Source organism: Siphateles boraxobius, unplaced genomic scaffold, assembly GCF_051911475.1.
Source record: "Siphateles boraxobius isolate OS27281-9 unplaced genomic scaffold, OSU_SipBor_1 131, whole genome shotgun sequence".
Lineage (NCBI taxonomy): Eukaryota > Metazoa > Chordata > Actinopteri > Cypriniformes > Leuciscidae > Siphateles > Siphateles boraxobius.
The window spans coordinates 2,501-25,409 of record NW_027508735.1 but is presented as its reverse complement, the minus strand read 5'-3'; the positions used below and the strand labels follow the sequence as shown (position 1 = coordinate 25,409).

General features: G+C 35.2%; 1 protein-coding gene across 1 annotated transcript in view; it reads left to right on the top strand.

The window, feature by feature from the left end:
• Window positions 1–22,909, top strand: part of LOC143737933 (uncharacterized) — a 98,637-nt gene that overhangs the window by 75,321 nt on the left and 407 nt on the right. Inside the window, exons 33-40 of the mRNA XM_077229735.1 lie at window positions 1,370–1,548; window positions 4,376–4,562; window positions 5,793–5,935; window positions 9,910–10,094; window positions 15,572–15,837; window positions 17,413–17,632; window positions 20,441–20,618; window positions 22,295–22,909. The exon at window positions 22,295–22,909 is cut by the window's right edge and continues 407 nt beyond it. Coding sequence (XP_077085850.1) covers window positions 1,370–1,548; window positions 4,376–4,562; window positions 5,793–5,935; window positions 9,910–10,094; window positions 15,572–15,837; window positions 17,413–17,632; window positions 20,441–20,618; window positions 22,295–22,459 — 1,523 coding nt within the window. The 3' untranslated portion in view covers window positions 22,460–22,909. The remainder of the gene's footprint in view (window positions 1–1,369; window positions 1,549–4,375; window positions 4,563–5,792; window positions 5,936–9,909; window positions 10,095–15,571; window positions 15,838–17,412; window positions 17,633–20,440; window positions 20,619–22,294) is intronic.

Genomic DNA, 22,909 nt, shown 5'->3' with positions numbered 1-22,909 from the left:
TGATGGATAAAGGCACTTTTATGATGGATAAATGCACGTTTAGGATGGATGAAGGAACTTTTATGATGGATAGATGCACTTTTATGATGGATAGATGCACTTTTATGATGGACAGATGCACTTTTATGATGGATAAATGCATTTTTATGATGGATAAAGGCACTTTTATGATGGACAGATGCACTTTTATGATGGATAGATGCACTTTTGTCATGGATAAAGGCACTTTTATGATGGATAAAGGCACTTTTATGATGGATAAATGCACTTTTAGGATGGATAAAGGCACTTTTATGATGGATAGATGCACTTTTATGATGGACAGATGCACTTTTATGTTGGATAAATGCACTTTTATGATGGATAAAGGCACTTTTATGATGGACAGATGCACTTTTATGATGGATAAAGGCACTTTTATGATGGACAGATGCACTTTTATGATGGATAAATGCACTTTTATGATGGATAAAGGCACTTTTATGATGGACAGATGCACTTTTATGATGGATAAAGGCACTTTTATGATGGATAAATGCACTTTTATGACGAACAAATGCACTTTTATGACAGATAGATGCACTTTTATGATGGATAGATGCACTTTTATGATGGACAGATGCACTTTTATGATGGATAGATGCACTTTTATGATGGACAGATGCACTTTTATGATGGACAGATGCACTTTTATGATGGATAGATGCACTTTTATGATGGATAAAGGCACTTTTATGATGGACAGATGCACTTTTATGATGGATAAAGGCACTTTTATGATGGATAAATGCACTTTTATGACGAATAAATGCACTTTTATGACAGATAGATGAACTTTTATGATGGATAGATGCCCTTTTATGATGGATAGATGCACTTTTATGATGGACAGATGCACTTTTAAGATGGATAGATGCACTTTTATGATGGACAGATGCACTTTTATGATGGATAGATGCACTTTTATGATGGATAGATGCACTTTTATGATGGACAGATGCACTTTTATGATGGACAGATGCACTTTTATGATGGACAGATGCACTTTTATGATGGATAGATGCACTTTTATGATGGATAAAGGCACTTTTATGATGGATAGATGCACTTTTATGATGGATAAATGCACTTTTATGACGAATAAATGCACTTTTATGATGGATAGATGCACTTTTATGATGGATAAAGGCACTTTTATGATGGATAAATGCACTTTTATGATGGATAGATGCACTTTTATGGACTTTAAAACAGAAACAACAATTAACTGCCATTTGTAAAGCTTGGAAGAGCCAGGACATTATTTAATAAAACTCTGATTGTATTTTAATTTTCCTTTTAAATTCCAACCCTGTTCCTGTGTCTGTAGATCTGAAGGCTCTGTATCAGGACCTGAACATCGTGGAGCCGCGGCTGCTGGCGTGTCTGGATGAACTGGGAAATTCGCAGGTCCGGGAGTTGCTCCGAAGACTCGGCGTTCACGAGCTGGAGCCGCAGCAGGTTCTGCAGCAGCACATCTACCCGGTGCTGAGGACCAAAGCCTGGGAGGTCAGAGGAACACACATGCTTTATCCTTAAAGGCGGGCGTACACGGTGTGATTTATGCAGTTTTACGAGCTCGCAGATGATCGCGTGGATGATCGCGGCTTGCAGTGTGTGAGAGGAATTACGAGCACCTCCCGACCTCCCGATAATTTTTAAACATGTTTAAAAAATTCGGGGAGTCGGCGCGATTTTCACCAGCGTATAGGCTGTCCCTTATTGCCAAGTCATACACAACCACGTCACAGGCTAGATCGATGGGACTATAGCTCAGTGGCAGCAACCATACAGTGTGCGCATACACAAACACACACATACTTCTCTCTCTCTCTCTCTCGTTTATGCTGAAAGGAATGGCTACTGTTCTCTGCTTTTCAACAAATCATTTGCACACACATTTCTGTCATCTGAAGCTATAGTTGCTTGCAACATTGAAAGCTCCGGTCTCTGTGTTTAGCGCGTAAGCTCACGTGATTGCCGCCGGCTCGGGATAGTATTCGTGCGGGACAGTTGTGCCGTGTACCAACTGCTTTGACACGATTATCAAGTTAACTGACTCGTAACGTGTGCAATATCTCACGACCTCCCGAGTGTCCGAACTCGCACCGTGTGCGCCCGCCTTAAGGTCCTTGCAAGAGTCCGAAATTTTCGGATGCGTTTTTCCGTATTCGTCATTCGGTGGCTCTGAATTGTTCCTCTCAAAATACTTGCTACGGATGTGAAAAACGCGGAAAATCGAACCCTATCCGAATTTTTTTTATGACGGACGAATGTTTCGGAGCCGGTGTGTAAACGTGATTGACAAAACGACAGGGCGGATTTATTTTTTAACGGGCGAAAATTTCGGACACGAATTTTGGACCTTTATGCTGAGTTCACACGATTTTCAAACTAGTCGGGTCAATGTTCTTTTCACACTGCACGACTATCTAGGGTAGCATTCAGTCACTGGCGTGTGTTCACACTGCACGACTAGCGTTTAGTCACTGTCTGGTCCGCAAACTACGTTTCACAACCAAACACACACGAGAAGTGATCAGGAAATAACGCAAGATCAGACCAGAGTTCTCGTGTGAGAAATTGTTATTAAAAATGATGCTGTTTTTTTTTTTTACTTTCTGTTCATCAAAGAATCCTAAAAAAAAGGTACACAACTGTTTTCAACACTGATAATAATCATAAATGTTTCTTGAGCATCAAATCATCATATTATAGTGATTTCTGAAGGATCATGTGACACTGAAGACTGGAGTAATGATGCTGAAAATTCAGCTTTGATCACAGGAATAAATTACACTTTATTATATTCACATAGAAAACAGCTGATTTACATTCTAATAATATTTAACAATATAACTTTGTTTTGTATTTTCAATCAAATAAATACAGCCTTGGTGATCATAAGTGACTTCTTTTAAAAACTTTAAAAATCTTACCGACCCAAAACTTTTGAACGGCAGTGTATATATGTATATGTATTTTGTAAATATATATACAAACACTTAGTTTGTTGTGCCTTGTATATAGGCATGTGTAGGGCTGCATAAAATAATAATAATAGCCTAGATAGCAGGCAGCCTGTAAATCGTTAAAAATGAACACTTCAGTAACACTACACTAGACAAACATATATTGTTTATCATATTTTACAAATATTTCTATTCGTTATGAAATGAGCACTTAGCGTGAAGCCTAATGTGTGGCGTGTTTTGCTTTTCAAACACACAGCGTGACTCAGACCCAAACTCAGCGCGTGCAGCGATCGAGCCGCTCCAAACTATGAAACATTATAGTTACATTATACATCTACGTTTGAGCAGATATCCACAAACACAGTATTTAACAGTAAACACAGGTCTAAACATTAAAATATTCACCATATTAGAATAAACACTCATACTAGCATACTTGTATCTCATTTCATAACATTTTAGGCTGGCACCAGTTTAGTAGCTACAATGTAAAGTTTATGCAACAATAAAACACTTACTATTATGTCTCTTACCTTAAAAATTGTTCTCATAGACAAAACGTCTTCTTCTGAGGTAAATCCACAGCACAAACAATCTTCCAAACTAATGAAAAGCAGAGAAATACTGGAGTCGCTGATTCTTTGTTCCGAGCTGATGAGGGCGTTAACAGCTCTGCGTTCCTTCACGTGGATCATTTGCATGAGAACAGCTCGCGCGCGTGGGGGTGTGGTCACATTAAAGTTAATGAGCTCGGGCTGGAGAAACTGTACATGTCGTTGCTTTCATAAGCAAGTATTGGCTGAGTTACAGATCATTTTCTGTCGCGTTTCAGAATGAACTTCACATTGAGAGAGAACGCGCATCATGTTTTTTTTCTTTATTTTTCGAAAAACACAACTTTTTGTTTTTATTATTAGTGTACACAAATAAAAGAAGACATTTAACAGTTTTTAATGATGTATAACACTTGCCTGTATGACAAAAATCGACAGAGTTATTTGAGTCTCTTTTGTACTGATATCGCCCGCGCGATAGCCGACCTCAGAGGGTTAATGATGTCACGCATGTGGTGGGGTAATAACTACTTTTAATGAATCTGTTAGAGATCAAATTAATGCTATAAATTACGGAAATTAGGGCTGGGTATTGACACAAATTTCACGATTCGATTTTGTTTCACAAGCTTGCAATTCGATTTCGAATCGATTCAATATCGGGAAACATTCAATTCTCGTTAAACTGCTGATAATGATGAAACTTGCGAACATAGTTGGCTAACGATGCTTTTGGGAAACGCATCCCAGGATGTTAAAAACTCAGATCTGTGCCTCATATTCTTATTTAACTCCCTTTTCTTCTAGAAAAAGCCCAAGGATGTTGTCGTCAGCTACCTGGTGTTCATCAAAACGCACTCTCGGGATCAGGATTACAGGAGCCTCGGCGCATTCATACCTGTGCTGACCAGCGAGGGCTTTCTCTTCCCTTCACAGCGCAAAATACAGTTCTCCAGCCAGTACGGCAACATCGACCTTCCCAGCATGCTCCCTGGTAAACAAAGTTCACCTTGGTGTGGGATTTACTTTAAAATTGCTGGTAAAATTCGCAAATAATTGCAAAGAAATGGCAAGTAACACATTAAATTAAAGAAATTGAAATTTTGAAGTAGAAAGAATGAAATGGTGTTTTCTTGTAACACACACTCCAATGATCTTTTATAAGCTTCAATGTTTTGTTTGCAACTTCGAAAAATAATTTTGAAAATTAAGAGTGTAGCCTCTTGATGAATTAAGATTCAAAGGTGACGCTTTACAATAAGGTTTTACTAGTTAACTTATGAAAGCCTTTGTCCACAACGGAATAAATAAACTAAAATATCCTAATTGTGACTATCTCACAATTCTGACTTTATCTCAATTCCAAGTTTATCTTGCAATTCTGACTTTATTTCTCGCAATTCTTACTTTTTCTTGTAATTGCGAGTTTATTTCAATTCAACTTTTTGTTCTTCTTGCAATTCTGACTTTATTCCTCGCAATTCCAACTTTGTATCTCGCAATTCTGAATTTATAACTCGCAATTCTGATCTTATCTCACAATTTTGACTTTTTTTCTTGCGATTTCAAGTTTATATCTCGCAAATTATGACATTTTCTTGCAATTCTTTGAAATTACGAGTTACTTGCCATTCTGATTTTGAGATAAACTCGAAATTGTGAGATAAAAGGTCAGAATTATGAGATTAAAAAGTTATTATTTTATCAAATAATTACTTTTTTGTTTTTTAATCTGTGGCGGAACCAAGCTTCCATATTATCTACATTTGTTAACATGAACTAATAATAAAAAACACTACTAAAGCATTTTAGTCGATGTTAATTTCAATACATTAATACATTATTCAAATAAAATAATTAATATTAATTAATGGACCTGAGCTAACATGAACAAACAATAATCAGTTGTATTTTTACTAACGAGCATTATTAGAAACTGTAAAAAAATGTATTGCTCATAATAAGTTAATGTAAAGTTTACTAATGGAACCTTGTTGTAAAGTGTTACCGTTTCAAAACCTACAGAAATATTCAGTTTGATAAAATTACTTCAGTTTTGGAATAAGCTTTACAGTTTATGATTGATTCACCCTAGAATTGAAGCACCGAACAAGAAGTCTTTTGTAGGGACTTACAAAAGCATGAATTGTGCATGAACACGGAGCGTTGTGCAGTGGCTCCATCCAGTCCTTTCAGACCCAACCAGTCATTCTCCTTTTCCCAGGTGTGGACTGGGTTCTGCTGGACGCCTGCTATCTGAAGGCCGATAGAGACGTGAGCGGATGGAGAGAGATCTTCAGTTCTCTGGGAGTGAGAGACCTTCTGATCTTCAGGAAGGAGAAGCGCACGTTCACAACATCTGAACTGGTGAGACCGAGTGACCAGAACCTGTGCGTGTGACAACGCAAAAAATGCTTTTCTTACTGAGTATTTTTGTCTTGTTTCCAGTCCAAATACATAAAAATGCGAGTTAAAAATGACTTTTTAACTCGCAATTGCGAGTTTATATCTCTCAATTCTGACTTTATAACTCGCAATTGCGAGTTTATATCTCTCAATTCTGACTTTATAACTCGCAATTGCGTGTTTATATCTCTCAATTCTGACTTTATAACTCGCAATTGCGTGTTTATATCTCTCAATTCTGACTTTATAACTCGCAATTGCGAGTTTATATCACTCAATTCTGACTTTTTAACTCGCAATTGCGAGTTTATATCTCTCAATTCTGACTTTATAACTCGCAATTGCGAGTTTATATCTCTCAATTCTGACTTTATAACTCGCAATTGCGACTTTATATCACTCAATTCTGACTTTATAACTCGCAATTGCGACTTTATATCACTCAATTCTGACTTTTTAACTCGCAATTGCGAGTTTATATCTCTCAATTCTGACTTTATAACTCGCAATTGCGAGTTTATATCTCTCAATTCTGACTTTATAACTCGCAATTGCGAGTTTATATCTCTCAATTCTGACTTTATAACTCGCAATTGCGAGTTTATATCTCTCAATTCTGACTTTATAACTCGCAATTGCGAGTTTATATCACTCAATTCTGACTTTTTAACTCGCAATTGCGAGTTTATATCTCTCAATTCTGACTTTATAACTCGCAATTGCGAGTTTATATCTCTCAATTCTGACTTTATAACTCGCAATTGCGAGTTTATATCTCTCAATTCTGACTTTATAACTCGCAATTGCGACTTTATATCACTCAATTCTGACTTTATAACTCGCAATTGCGAGTTTATATCTCTCAATTCTGACTTTATAACTCGCAATTGCGAGTTTATATCTCTCAATTCTGACTTTATAACTCGCAATTGCGAGTTTATATCACTCAATTCTGACTTTTTAACTCGCAATTGCGAGTTTATATCTCTCAATTCTGACTTTATAACTCGCAATTGCGACTTTATATCACTCAATTCTGACTTTATAACTCGCAATTGCGACTTTATATCACTCAATTCTGACTTTTTAACTCGCAATTGCGAGTTTATATCTCTCAATTCTGACTTTATAACTCGCAATTGCGAGTTTATATCTCTCAATTCTGACTTTATAACTCGCAATTGCGAGTTTATATCTCTCAATTCTGACTTTATAACTCGCAATTGCGACTTTATATCACTCAATTCTGACTTTATAACTCGCAATTGCGAGTTTATATCTCTCAATTCTGACTTTATAACTCGCAATTGCGAGTTTATATCTCTCAATTCTGACTTTATAACTCGCAATTGCGAGTTTATATCACTCAATTCTGACTTTTTAACTCGCAATTGCGAGTTTATATCTCTCAATTCTGACTTTATAACTCGCAATTGCGAGTTTATATCTCTCAATTCTGACTTTATAACTCGCAATTGCGACTTTATATCACTCAATTCTGACTTTATAACTCGCAATTGCGACTTTATATCACTCAATTCTGACTTTTTAACTCGCAATTGCGAGTTTATATCTCTCAATTCTGACTTTATAACTCGCAATTGCGAGTTTATATCTCTCAATTCTGACTTTATAACTCGCAATTGCGAGTTTATATCTCTCAATTCTGACTTTATAACTCGCAATTGCGACTTTATATCTCTCAATTCTGACTTTTTAACTCGCAATTGCGAGTTTATATCACTCAATTCTGACTTTTTAACTCACAATTGCGAGTTTATATCTCTCAATTCTGACTTTATAACTCGCAATTGCGAGTTTATATCTCTCAATTCTGACTTTATAACTCGCAATTGCGAGTTTATATTTCTCAATTCTGACTTTATAACTCGCAATTGCGACTTTATATCACTCAATTCTGACTTTATAACTCGCAATTGCGACTTTATATCACTCAATTCTGACTTTTTAACTCGCAATTGCGAGTTTATATCTCTCAATTCTGACTTTTTAACTCGCAATTGCGAGTTTATATCTCTCAATTTTGACTTTATAACTCGCAATTGCGAGTTTATATCTCTCAATTCTGACTTTATAACTCGCAATTGCGACTTTATATCACTCAATTCTGACTTTAAAACTCGCAATTGCGAGTTTATATCTCTCAATTTTGACTTTATAACTCGCAATTGCGAGTTTATGTCTCTCAATTCTGACTTTTTAACTCGCAATAGCGACTTTATATCTCTCAATTCTGACTTTATAACACGAAATTGCGAGTTTATATCTCTCAATTCTGACTTTATAACTCGCAATTGCGACTTTATATCTCTCAATTCTGACTTTATAACTCGCAATTGCGACTTTATATCTCTCAATTCTGACTTTATAACTCGCAATTGCGACTTTATATCACTCAATTCTGACTTTATAACTCGCAATTGCGACTTTATATCACTCAATTCTGACTTTTTAACTCGCAATTGCGAGTTTATATCTCTTAATTCTGACTTTTTAACTCGCAATTGCGAGTTTATATCTCTCAATTCTGACTTTATAACTCGCAATTGCGACTTTATATCACTCAATTCTGACTTTATAACTCGCAATTGCGAGTTTATATCTCTCAATTCTGACTTTATAACTCGCAATTGCGAGTTTATGTCTCTCAATTCTGACTTTTTAACTCGCAATAGCGACTTTATATCTCTCAATTCTGACTTTATAACACGAAATTGCGAGTTTATATCTCTCAATTCTGACTTTTTAACCCGCAATAGCGACTTTATATCTCTCAATTCTGACTTTATAACACGAAATTGCGAGTTTATATCTTTCAATTCTGACTTAATAACTCGAAATTGCGACTTTATGTCTCTCAATTCTGACTTTTTAACTCGCAATTGCGACTTTATATCTCTCAATTCTGACTTTTTAACTCGCAATTGCGACTTTATATCTCTCAATTCTGAATTTATATCTCGCAATTGCGAGTTTTTGTCTCTCAATTCTGACTTTATAACTCGCAATTGCGACTTTATATCTCTCAATTCTGACTTTATAACTCGCAATTGCGACTTTATATCTCTCAATTCTGACTTTATAACACGAAATTGCGAGTTTATATCTCTCAATTCTGACTTTTTAACTCGTAATTGCGAGTTTATGTCTCTCAATTCTGACTTTTTAACTCGCAATAGCGACTTTATATCTCTCAATTCTGACTTTATAACACGAAATTGCGAGTTTATATCTCTCAATTCTTACTTTTTAACTCGCAATAGCGACTTTATATCTCTCAATTCTGACTTTATAACACGAAATTGCGAGTTTATATCTCTCAATTCTGACTTTTTAACTCACAATTGCGACTTTATATCTCTCAATTCTGACTTTTCAACTCGCAATTGCGACTTTATATCTCTCAATTCTGACTTTTTAACTCGCAATTGCGAGTTTATGTCTCTCAATTCTGACTTTATAACTCGCTATTGCGACTTTATATCTTTCAATTCTGAATTTATAACTCGCAATTGCGAGTTCATATCTCTCAATTCTGACTTTATAACACGAAATTGCGAGTTTATATCTCTCAATTCTGACTTTTTAACTCGCAATTGCGACTTTATATGGATAAACTCGGAATTGTGAAAAATAAAGTTAGAATTGCGAGATAAAAAGTCGCAATTACCATTTTTATTTTTTATTCTGTGGCGGAAACCAGCTTCCATAAATTTCTTATCTCATTTTACTAATCTAGTAAATACTTCTTGATTTAAGAATTTTCAGATACTTGGACTGGGAACGAGACAAAAATACTAAGTAAGGAAAGCATTTTTTGCAGTGTAGTTCATTCATATTGCGTTCTGAACTCATCTTGATAAGCTCTATAAGAGTACAGTAGTCCTGATCCTGAATAACCGGCGTGTCCTCAGGCGTCGAGCCCGTGGGCTGTGGAGAGCGAGCTGTGGCCGAAGCCTGCGGATGGGCTATATGTCATCGAGGATCATCACTGCGCTGAGTTTCATACGCTGGCAACCGTTGAGCATCTGCAGGAGAACGCTAAACTACAGCAGAGACGAGCTCTCATCGGCCTGATGGACCAGCACTGGGACGCTGGGTAAATAAACACTACGGGATCATAATTATATATTTACATTTATGCATTTGGCCGACGCTTTTATCCAAAATTGCATTTCAAGGTACACATTTACATTATTATCAGTTCTTGCTTTCCCTGGGAATCGAACCCATGACCTTGGTGTTACTCTACTGTTTGAGCTGATGAGTGACTGAAAACGTGTTTAAAACAAACGATTATCAGTTTAAACTAAAGCTTGGACTGGATATAGTGTTCCTTACAACTCACCAAAGATCCAGTGATCGTGGATATCAACATGCAGCAGGAATCGTGTTTCCTCACATTGAGCCTGATTTCCACGCCGGGGAAATACATAAAGCAGATTTGCCTTTGAATGCTTTATATAAACACATTATATAGCTCTAAATCCATGTGATTAATAATATTAATGTTATATATATATATATATATATATATATATATATATATATATATATATCATCATATCGTCCAGCCCTAAAATTTATGTAGTTTTTTTATTAGTGTTCATTTAAAAACAATTATGCAGAATATACAATGGTAAATATTTACTTGATGAGTTGTCAACACAATATATAACAATACAATATATAAATTCAGCATATTGACACACAATGAAAACTGCAAATCCTACTTTCTCTGCTGGATCCAGTTGTTTCTGTGAATCTCAGCGTCTCTGTTCTGTAGCTTTCAGTAGTCTGTAAAAATATACCTCAGGTTTCTTGTCAAATCTATTTATACAGTCAATCTCAAAGCTCTTTCCTGTTTTATGTGTGTTTTTCGGAGCTGAAAAAACAAATGCTGTTTGTTTGTGCATGTTTAGATTGGCGTTATTTTGCCACAATGAACTTCTTTAGCTCATCATTTTCAATTTGGACTGCAAAGGTCACGACTATTAGCTTTGCCGTGGCTTTGTTTGGACGTTCAGCACAGCCGGTGAATAGCATTGCAGGAAATACTGGCATAACAATGCATTCGTGTAGACTCTGTGTTGCACTATGGCTGGAATAAGCGGTTGAACTCTTACACCGTGTCCTAACTACACGCTGCGATAAAAGCGTCTTTTCCATGTTAATCAGAGTTTTTGTCCTAACCGGCGACACGCGGCGATTATGTTTCAGAAAAAATGTTTCTATTTTTCTGCGACGTCGCGCTGAAACAACAAACACAAAGTGTGGCAATGATAATCTCAGGTACTGTTTATGTGCTTTATTTAATGTTAAAAACATGCAATGTGACTTTGAATATCATTTAGTGCTCCAGCTTTATAGCCGTAAAAGCAACAATGGATAAATCAGCTCAGATCTTGAAATTACACAAATGGAAACAAGAACGTTCAAACTGTGAACAAACAAGTATATTCTTTGACCAAGTTTGTTTTAGTAACTCAGTAGCCTATGTATTTGTAATAATGTTTAAATGGTGTAATAGTTGTGAATTTGATTATGTACTTCTTGCGAGTGCCGTCATGATTACGGTCTGGTGCCGCGAGACTCCGCCCACACGCTGTTCTGATTGGCTGTGGGTTTTGATTGATTTTGACGCATCTCGCGTCTAGTGTGGACAGACTAATTATTTGTCACTGGAATGTCTGGTTAGGACACGGTGTAAAACCGTGCAAGTAATGCCTTGATCCCTCATGATTCACAGCTGTTTGTGCAGAAATCCACTGCATTAATGCTCAATCTGCTCTTCGAACAGCTCTTTACTCCAGATTATTCAAACACTACGGCCGCACTATTAGTCTGGCATCTGCATTTCATCATTTTTGATCACATAAGCTATAAAGAGCTGAAAATATTGTGCCTGCTGTCTGGGATATGTGTGTGCTTGAAGGATTGGCGTGTTTATTTAATGGACTGTGTCTGATGACCATAAAACCACGTCAGATCCTAATCGGGAACATGCATCAGTCTATTCTTGGTCGCTCGGTTTTATAAAGCTCTCAAAGGAACGTACAGTCAAACCAAAAACTATTCAGACACCAGAAATAGTTTTTGATATTTTTTCACTAGTGTGTGCAGGACTCTATAGTTCATTTATGTAAGTGAGGAGAGCAAAATAAAGTAAACTGTGACACATTATACTCACGAATTCTTCATACAGTGTAAAATTTATACAAATTTGAGACCAAAAATGATTGGGAAACTTTGAGCTGATCATGTTTTGCTGAAGTGTTTTTTCTTTAATTGCTAATGCACCTTTTTACACCACAGACTGAACAACATGAAGCATTGCTTGGTAACTGGTTGAGCTAAACTGGTATTATCTAATTGTGTAGTTAAATTTAACAGCTGACAGATATTCAACATAATTCATGTGTGAGAGTCTAACAGAAGGACGGACAAAACCAGTGAAATATCAACTGAGTTCTGCTCATATTTTATTACCATTTTCTAAACTATAGCGAATAAACTGTGATAATGTGAGAAATGGAGTCTGAATATATTTTGGTTTGACTGTACAGCACAGTTCTTCAGATGCACGGATGAAATGCCATGTATTTTAATGCATCTGCTGCGTGAGTCAGCTGACCTCGCATGAACCGCCTGACGTCACCTGGTTTTATGCTGCATTTCCATTCATAAACAAAAACACATCCACCCGCTCGGCCAGATCCACAGCATACATAAGTGATGCTTTTACTCGTTTTTCAGACTGAAATAGTGCATAAATTGCATATTGCTATTTAAGTTTAATTTATTTCAATCATGACAGCTCTTGGAATAGATTTAGTATTCGAAGATTCAATATTTAAAGATGTTTACTTTAAAAAACGAAGGAAAATCATTTACTGGCTTACCATCGTTTCTCAATATGGGTAAATGTCCGGGTAAGTACACCTCTGGCCACTGGGTAGGGTCGTTACACTAATTTGACCGAATTTGACGCGAGAATGAAGGGACATGTTTTTAAATTGACCAAATTAAGTTTGTTGATGGATCTTTCACAGTCTATGGCAGGCAGGGTGGACATATAATTACTTGACATGTTTAATCTTAGTGATTTCTTAAGTTATTCACGCCTGTCGGCTGTGTAGGGACGTTGTTTTGTGATGCTATTTTGTATTGAAGTCTATGGGAAGTCTTTTTATTTTCCCCTAAAAGTGGGCGAGAATCTGTTCAGAGACATTCTATGACGTTGCGCCGGTTGTGCGTATGTTATTAAATATGGCAGTGTTGATATATTTGGTCTTTGTGGAGTAGATGTGCTACTGCTGCATAAATAGCAGATCTCGGCAGGTGGAGCTGGGGAGGTGGAGGGGTTCAGAGGAACTACAGCAAACACTGACTGTTTAAATGTTGAGCAAGCGATCTCATTGGCTGCAGGACGAACAGAGGCCAATCAGCTTGTGCCATTCGTAGGGTTTGGTACCAGTTGAATTTTAATAATTCCGAATTCTGCTTATCGATTCCGATTCTCATAGATTCCTAATTTCGATTCCAATAAGGTAAACAAAAATTTGGATATCATTCACATTTATTCAAAGTCTTATTGCAAAACATTTCATTGTAGCTGAATAGCATAAACAAAAAATCAACTGGCTAAAGAAAACTTACACAATTGACTTTTGCTTATGTTTCAAAAATATCACAGCAAAAACAACTAGCTCAACTAACATACATTTCAAGCATTATTAAAGACAAGGAAACACGCAGTAGTTAAAAAAAAAGAACAAATAAACAAATTAGCAATTGCATAACTGAACAAAGATACTATTTGAATAAACGGTAGAAGACTAGAAGTCCCTCTGTAGTCAACAGTTTTATCCCTTTAAACTCACCTTTGATCACTAAAATGACATATTTAAACGTTTTTACCTTGAAACAATTTCTTCATGCCTTAAAATATATTGAATGTAACTCGACACCCTTGGCTCATTTAGTATGCGTGGTTCTATGAATATGCAAATGAGCCCCACCTCCACTCACTCACTCACTCAGAGATCCGCTCGTTGACGATCACACGTTGATCTGATTGGGTACAAGGTAGTTTGTGACGTCAGAAACACCAGCGATTTCAAAGCGTGTTTTTGAGACTGTCTTTGGTTCACTGCAGTTTTACGGAGAAAATACTCAGCAATGCTGTCGACTTATGAATTTACACACGGATTGTGTTAAAGCGTATTAAAAACACCACATAGACATATAAACAACATTAAAATGCTGGATTTTCACCACAGGGGGACTTTAAGATTTTCAGGTACAAAAAATGTAAATCAAATGTAAAATAACACTGCACTTTATAAATAAATATACATTACATATATAGTTACAAAAGTTATTCAATCATGAACAGCGAGAGAATTTTCTCTCTGTTTTTTGTAGTTTGATTAACGTTATTATAGAGACTGCAGCAGGAATATTAGGAATATATATATATATATATTATATAATATATGGTGTCACTTTAAGAGCTGCACGGATCCAATATACTGATACACGTGTGTTTTCTTTCTCACCTGCTTACGTTCACTTAGGACATAACCGGCCGTGTTTACGAGGATATTTTGACATGGTTTTGTGTGCATTTGTGAACTTGGTTCAGTATCGCGCACTATTGAGTATGAGAGGCGTCTTTCTGTGCGCTTGTTTTGGATCTGTGAGAATAGCGCGAGTCTTCTGGTGCTTGAATGGTTTAGAATCATATTAAAATGCCAACATACGAATCATTAAACGGAATCGAAATGCACGTGTCCTATCCAATCCCCGATTATTGGAAATTTGGAACCGGTTCTAAAATGGTAATGATGTGATTGCTTGCCCACTGCTTGTTTACTGTTGTACTGTAAAAAAAAAAAAGTAATTTAAATTAAAAAATAATGGTAACATTTACAATAAGGTCCCATTAGTTACTGTAAGATAATGCATTTTCAAAATTAACTAGCAATGAGCAATATATTTGTTACAGTATTTATCATTCATGAAAAGAAAAAAACTGAATAAAGTCGCCACCAATATATGCAAAAAATTTAATAGTAGACTCATACATAGGTTATATATAGGAGCGCGCAGGCTCTTCGTCAGACAAATAAAAGTTATTACCCAACAAGCCTTTATAATCTCAGGTGATTCATTAACGGATCACATGACACATGAGAGAAAAGAATAAATAAAAAAGATTTTAAAAAAAAGTCACAAAAGAAAATACTAAATGTGAGTCATATTTGGAACATGCGAAATTAATAACGAGAATCATAATACCTGCAATAGAAAACCAAGGAAAAATCTTAAAGAAACGGACCTTGTTGGGTAATAACTTGTATTTGTCTGTTGAGGAGCCTGCGCTCTACGTAACTTGTCTACTTTTATTATTTTTGCATGTTTCAGAGCCTTGGTTTTCGTCTTTTGTCTGTTTTTTTATTGTTTTCTTTTGCCGACTGCATATTTTTGCCGCTGATGTGCAAGCTTTGGTCTTTTTTTCGTAAAGCCAATGCATGTGTTTTTACACGAAAGCCTGTCCTGTGTGTGTTGCAGAGAGAAGTTCTCTCAGTATCTCCGGGCGCAGGTCTCGGACAGCCAGGGACGACCCGTGCGAGACGCCAAATCCTCCTTCTGTCATCATCTCACGCAGTTATACTGGGTCCCAGCGCACAGGCCACCGTGGGACGAGAGCCGGCACGTAGCTTTCCTGCAGCCCAGATCTGTCTACATCTTTTCTACGCAAGTGCACGCGCTGCTCGGCTCACACGTCGATTATGCGCACAGCGTACAGAAGCCCAGCGAATTCACCAGAGCAATAGGTAAAGCTAACGGCAGTTTTAATGGTGACATATTATGTCCCTTTTCACAAGATGTAATTTAAATCTATGGTGTTCCCAGAATGTGTCTCTGAAATTTTAGCTCAAAATTCCCTCAGATCATTTATTATAGCTTGTTAATGCATAGCTTTGTTTTAAATAAATACATTTTTAGTAAACTGTGATTTTTTTTTTTATATATGTACATTTCTGAAATACATAACTTAGACAGTTCCCTCTGATAACAGATCTCTCTAAATTGCAATGTGGACTCATGCATTTTCAGTAAAGCTGCTTTGAAACGATGTGTGTGTGAAAAGCGCTATACAAATAAATGAGAGTTGAATTGAATTTAATATTTTGAGATTTTGAGACTGAATGCAGTTTTACACTTGTCAAGATAGTATTGATTTAAAGTCAATATGGAATCAAAAATAAAACCCTATTTAATTTCTTAATACACATTCCTGGTCTTAATGTGCATGATTAATCAATCCATGTTTTCCTACAAAAAAATAACATTTTTAATAACTTTCTGATTTTTTCCTGTGACATTAAACATTTTCAACTTTCAGATAGAGACCATTTTTCACATTCAGATCGTATTCTTGTTAACCTCACTTGTTTGTTTGGAACGTACAAACAAATTTTTAAAAATAAATTTTTAAAAATTAAATAAATTAACAAATCGAAAGTAAATCACTCTAATGTGATACACGCAGAAACTCAAAAGTCTTGTAAAAATAAAAGTTCAGTGTTAACTTGAAGAAGTTATGACAGAAGAGTATTACTATTATACAGCAGAATGTAATAATAACAATAATAATAAAGTTAATTTAAACATTATTTTTAAGTAATATGACAACTTTTCATGCGTTTTAATTACACAGTAATCTCTGTGTTTTGTTTGGCCAAAAATAAAATAAATAAATGTAAGATATTTTTTATATATACTGTATAAAGAAATTAATACTTTGATTTCAGCAAGGATGCATTAAATTGATCAAGAAGTGACAGTAAAGATATTTAAAATGTTACAAAAGATTCTGTTTCAAATAAATGCTGTTCTTTTGAACTTTCAATTCATCAAAGAATCCTGAAAAATAAAATGTATCACCGTTTCCTTAAAGATATTAAGTGTTTTCAATTAGGTCTGTGAAACGATTAATCCCATCCAAAATAAAAGTTGTGTTTACATAATATATGTGTGTACTTTTGTATAATTATTTTGTATGTATAAATACACACACATGCATGTATATATATTTAAGAAATATTTGCATGTATATACTGTATATATATATACATAATTGATATTATATATAAATATATTATATAAAAATATTTTATATTTAAAAAACTAATTTTCTTAAATATATATATATAACATGCATGTGTGAGTATTGATATATACAAAATACGCATTCACATACACACATATTATGTAAATACAACTTTTATTTTGGATCGCGATTCGTTTCACAGCCCTATAATCAACTGATAATAATCAGAAATGTTTCAATGACAAACCTTTGAACGGTGCATATTATTACAATTGACGTATGAATGTGTGTGCAGGAATGAGACACAGTGTGCATGTGGAGGACATGATTGGCTATCTGAAGCGCTGGTGCACGAAGGTTTCCGAGGATCCGTGTGAAGAGCCTGAAGGAGCAGATTTCAGCTCTACTGTGGAGCACATCCATGCGGTGTACCAATATCTGTATGCCGAGTGCACTAGTGTCCAGATCAGAGACCTGTTCCAGCACTCGCCCGCTGTCTTCATCGAGTATGACAGGTCAGATAAACACAGATTAACCATATATGTTATTTAAGAAACGGGTCATGACATATAAGAGGTCTTTGAACTATTAAAAAATCCTGCAAGTTTCATAGCTTAAAACAACATCCTCCTTATAAACAAAGCATTTATTTAACCCTCTGATGGTCTTCAAAAAAAAGTCACACTTGTGGTCTTCGGGGTCTATTGGACCCCAGACAACAACATTTAATTTTGTAACCGAACAATTTTTTTTTTTTAACAAATATAATTTTACTCGGTTCATTAATGTTTTTACTCAACATTTGTGCAGTTTTTGTAGAATTTATGATTTTTAAAATATTTCTATAAATAAATAAATAAATATTTAATTAAATAGGATTTTTACAAAAAACAGCATTTTATGTTAAATAAACTTTATAAAAGACCCAGATTTCTAACTTTCATTCCTGGGGATACCATGGATAATTTTACAAGGTTTAATGTAAGATTTTTGCCCATTTTTTGGAAAATACAGGTTAAAATTTGTAATAAATCACTTTAACCACTAGATGGCTATAGAGCTCCATTATATGCTATTTGCTATTTGAATTACTGAAAGATATAGTTTCTAAAGTTGGATTCAGTTGGATTCATATCTAAATATTATAAAATCACAATTATAACAAAAATAAAATAATTTTTGTCAAAATGTTGCATTTTTTGTACTGAAAAAACACAGCACACACAAAAACAACCACAACAGTGAAGTGCCAAACCTGCAGACAGGGTTGGAGCAAACACAGGGTGTGTGTGTGTGTACATTTTATTTTTATTTTTATGTGTACAGTGTCACCAATTTATTTTTGAGGTGGTTCTTCATTTTGTATGATTTTATTTGACAAATTATAAGACTTTTTATAGCCTTACAAATGTATTTGTGTGTGTGTGTGTGTGTGTGTGTGTGTGTGTGTGTGTGTGTGTGTGTGTGTGTGTGTGTGTGTGTGTGTGTGTGTGTGTGTCTGTGCGCGCACATTTTCAATGCGTCTAAGTGTTACCAATTTATTTTTCTGGTGGTTCTGCATTTTAGATTATTTTATTTTACAAATGATAAGAGAACAGTTTTTATAGTCTGTATGTGTTCCTGTATAAATGTATTCCTCTTTATGTGTGTGTTTGTGTGTGTGTGTGCGCCTGTGGTGAGCATGATAATTTTGGATTGTGGATGTTTTTTGCATTGTTGGAAGTGTGCCACTTTATTTCTGTCATTTCTGTCTATGTGTTCTACGTTGTTTCTGATTTTGATGATGTTATTTTGTCTATTTTGATTGCGGGGTCCAATAGACCCCGAAGACCACGAGTGTCACTATTTTTGTCACGCCAACATAAAAACAGATATCATAAATTTTTTTTTAATGTGGCTTGAGGAAGTGATGTCGCCTGCGTCTGCGCAGTCCGACCTGATGCAGCCCCTGAGTGAGACACAGGAAACAGAAATACTGCAAAATAATAACAATAATTACGCAACCAAATGAGACGAAATAGCGTCATAACATTTTGTCTCGTCTCTTTTTGGTCAACAAAAATGAAGAGACATTTTAGCATAGTTTTTATTTTGTAAACCACATTTAGTCTCGTTTTTATTCGTCAACAATATTGCATTGTTCATTTAATTATAGTCATCGTCACATGACCAGCATTTACATTGCGTCTCGTTTTCGTCACGTGATAAAGGTTTGTTGACGACGATATTTATTCATAATTTTCATTGATGAAAGCAACACTAGTTATACATCATCCCACCATAGACACCGCCCACTGCAATAATAGGCCACGCCCACTGCAATAATAGGCCCCGCCCACTGGTGTTTAATTGTTTAACGGCTGACATTTGCCTACACTGGATGTGAGCGTTGCGCCAAAAGCAAACAAAAGCCATTATAATGACTGGCGCTGTCTACACTGATACAGCATACAGATGTGTGTTGAGTTTCTGACGGACTCCACGCACTTGTAGAAGATCCCAGCGTCAGAAACAAGTGGATGGTTTATTTTAATGGCGTCCCGGAGGATTATATGTTTGTTCGGAGTGTTTGAATGCAGATCGTCTTGTAAACGAGGCAAGGTGTAATGGAGAGTTCACAAAGAAAGATTTGCTGACTGATGAAGCAGTGACTGTGAAGTAAAGGATTTCATTACGCTTTGTCTGTAAATGACGGTTTTAATGTTAACCGATAAGATAATGTTTTAAAAACACTGACTCGTGAGCAATAGCGAGTGGGCGTCGATACGGTTTCCTATGCAATGACATTAGCCAATCACAACAGTGGGCGTTTACTGACAAGCCTTAAAAGGAGCCACGCATTAAAAACTGATAATTTCAGACAGAGGCTCAAAATTAAGCTTGAAAATAATAATTTTTCAACATTTCTCACATTGTCACAGTTTATTCACTATAGTTTAGAAAATGGTAATAAAATCTGGCAAGAACTCAGTTGATATTTCACTGGTTTTGTCCGTCCTTCTGTTAGACTCTCACACATGAATTATGTTGAATATCTGTCAGCTGTTAAATTTAACTACACAATTAGATAATACCAGTTTAGCTCAACCAATCACCAAGCAATGCTTCATGTTGTTCAGTCTGTGCTGTAAAAAGGTGCATTAGCAATTAAAGAACAAACACTTCAGCAAAACATGATCAGGTCTGAATAATATTTGGTTTGACTGTATTTGGGGTTTTTGTGTGCAAAAAACTTCATTTACATTATAAGTGAACCACAAGGAACATATTCAAATAATAAAAAAATCCATGTCTTGTCCCTTCAAAACCTCCATGTCTCACAGGAAGGAGGAGCGGTGCTCCGGGCGCTTCTATCATCTTAAAGAGGTTTGCTGGTGGGATCCGACGGGAATGTTCCAGAGATACAAGGAGTTGATCCGGCGCTCCGACAGTGGGATTCAGGAGCCCAGAGTCTTGGCACCCTTTTATAATGCTTTGCAGGACATGAAGAGCATGTTCAAGGTTGGTTTAGGGTTGAATTCCGTCCGATGTTGATAAGCCGGAAATGTTATACTATTTTGTCCAAATAAATTAAAATATAAAACACCTAAAAACTAAAATTGTGAATGTAGACATCACAACATTGAAGTGTAAAGTATGAAAAATTGATATATATATATATATATATATATATATATTTTTTTTTTTAGATTTGCAAACTGTTATTAATGTATTAATGATTTTAGAGATTAACTTTAAGTATTAGATTATAGAGGAAATAAGCATGTTCAAGAAGATTTCCGATATTGATAGAGATAAATAAATAACAATAAAATCTATAATATATGCAATGTGGAAAAAAATTGACATAGTTGTGAAATCCAGATGTAAAAATGGTATTTACTGTATAATGTGGCAATGTTGGATGATCAGTCAAAAGTAAATCGCTTTATTGTGATGCACACAGAAATTCAAAAGTCTTTTCAAAATAAAAGTTCAGTTTAACTTGAAGAAATTATGACAGACTTATATTTCTATTATACAGCAGAATGTAATAATGACAATAATAACAAAGTTCATTAAAACATTATTTTTAAGGAATATGAACATCTTTCATGGATGTTTTAATTATACAGTGAGCTTTTGTTTTGTTTGGCAAAAAAATAAAGTTAATGTACATTTATGTTAAATTAATGTACATTTTAAAATATCAATTTAGTTGATCTTGTCTTATTCATTGCTTTAAAAACAGATTCACAGTCAATTCACTAGACATCCGTTATTAAAATGGAATTAAATCATTAAAATTTAATCAAAATTAAAACCAGAAATTTGGTGGAAAATACAACATTTCATAGGGCCCTATTATTGTTAAAATTAATTTAATAAATTATTAAATTGTTAACTTTTTGAAGTCAGTTCACTAGACATCCTTTTTTAAAATTTCATTAAATCATTAAATTGAATCAAAATTAAAACAAGACATTTTAGGGGGAAATAAAACATTTCAATGGGCCCTATTTTATTTTAATTTTAACTTTAATAAATTGAAGTAAATTGTAAACATTTTGAAGTAAATTCACTAGACATCCTTTATTAAAATTTCATTAAATCATTAAATTGAAATTAAATTTAAACAAGAAATTTGGGGGAGGGAATCAATCTTAATCAATTATTACATTTTAGAAATTCAATTTATTTAGACATCCAAAAAATGTTTTATTTTTTTATTACAATAACACAACAGTGGTACTGGTATCTCATATCAGCTCATACAGCCAAATATTATCTTACAATCTTTGGACATACATGTTTATATATATTGATATATAATATGAAAACAAAAATAGAAATAATAGTTATAATACAACAGGGCATATATGAGTCAAATAAATAAGAAGAAAGGAATATCAGTCACTGAGCATCTGTAAGAAAGTTCCACAGAGACGACCAAGTGTGCCAGAAAGCATCAGACCTTTGATGCAGATCATATGTTAGTTTCATCCATCAATTTTTAATATTAAAATCAAAAATGAAAATAGAATCCAGAAAATGCAAACAAAACAAGGGATTTGTAACACAATAGGCCGACTGATATATCGCCTGATGATTTATAAGGGACTGATTCCTGGACAGGTCTGTTTTATTGGGCTGATTGTGATATAAATGTATGTTAAGAAGTGTTGATGTCATTGCAGTCTGTGAGAGTGGAGCCGAACCCCTCGATGAAGCAGTACGTGTCCCTGCTGGAGGCCGTGTGCGAGTCCTCTCCTCTCGCCACAGGAGACCTGGTCCAGGACGTCTCCGTCATCTTCGCCAAACTGGGTACCAGTCACATTATATTCTGCACAATCACCCATTAAACTGGCATTTGGTTAGTTCTGGGGCGGGTTGTATAGACCAATTTCGAGCCAACGTCACAGTTACGTCACGCCGCTAGCTGGAGGCAAAACAAAGGGAAAACTGCAATACAAACCAGCACAGATTCGGCTACATAATAAGGAGCTTAAATGATTATTATTATTATTATTAAATGTCATCTTGTTGTGTTGTTGGGTGCAAGAATCAATGAAAAATGAATATGCTGTATCTGTTTTTTTTTATTTCTAGAAAATATTCACATCATTAAAATTGCACCAGAACTGCGGATCGTACCACTTGTACATGACCATTCATCACAGTTATAGGCATTTAAAGATGTATATGCCCTCAGTTACTCTTTACGCTCGGTTTCTCTATCGGATAGGTGTAGAAGTCAGGTCACTCAACCGAAGGTAGCCTAGCGTTAACGTTAATCCTGTCAGATCGTCCAT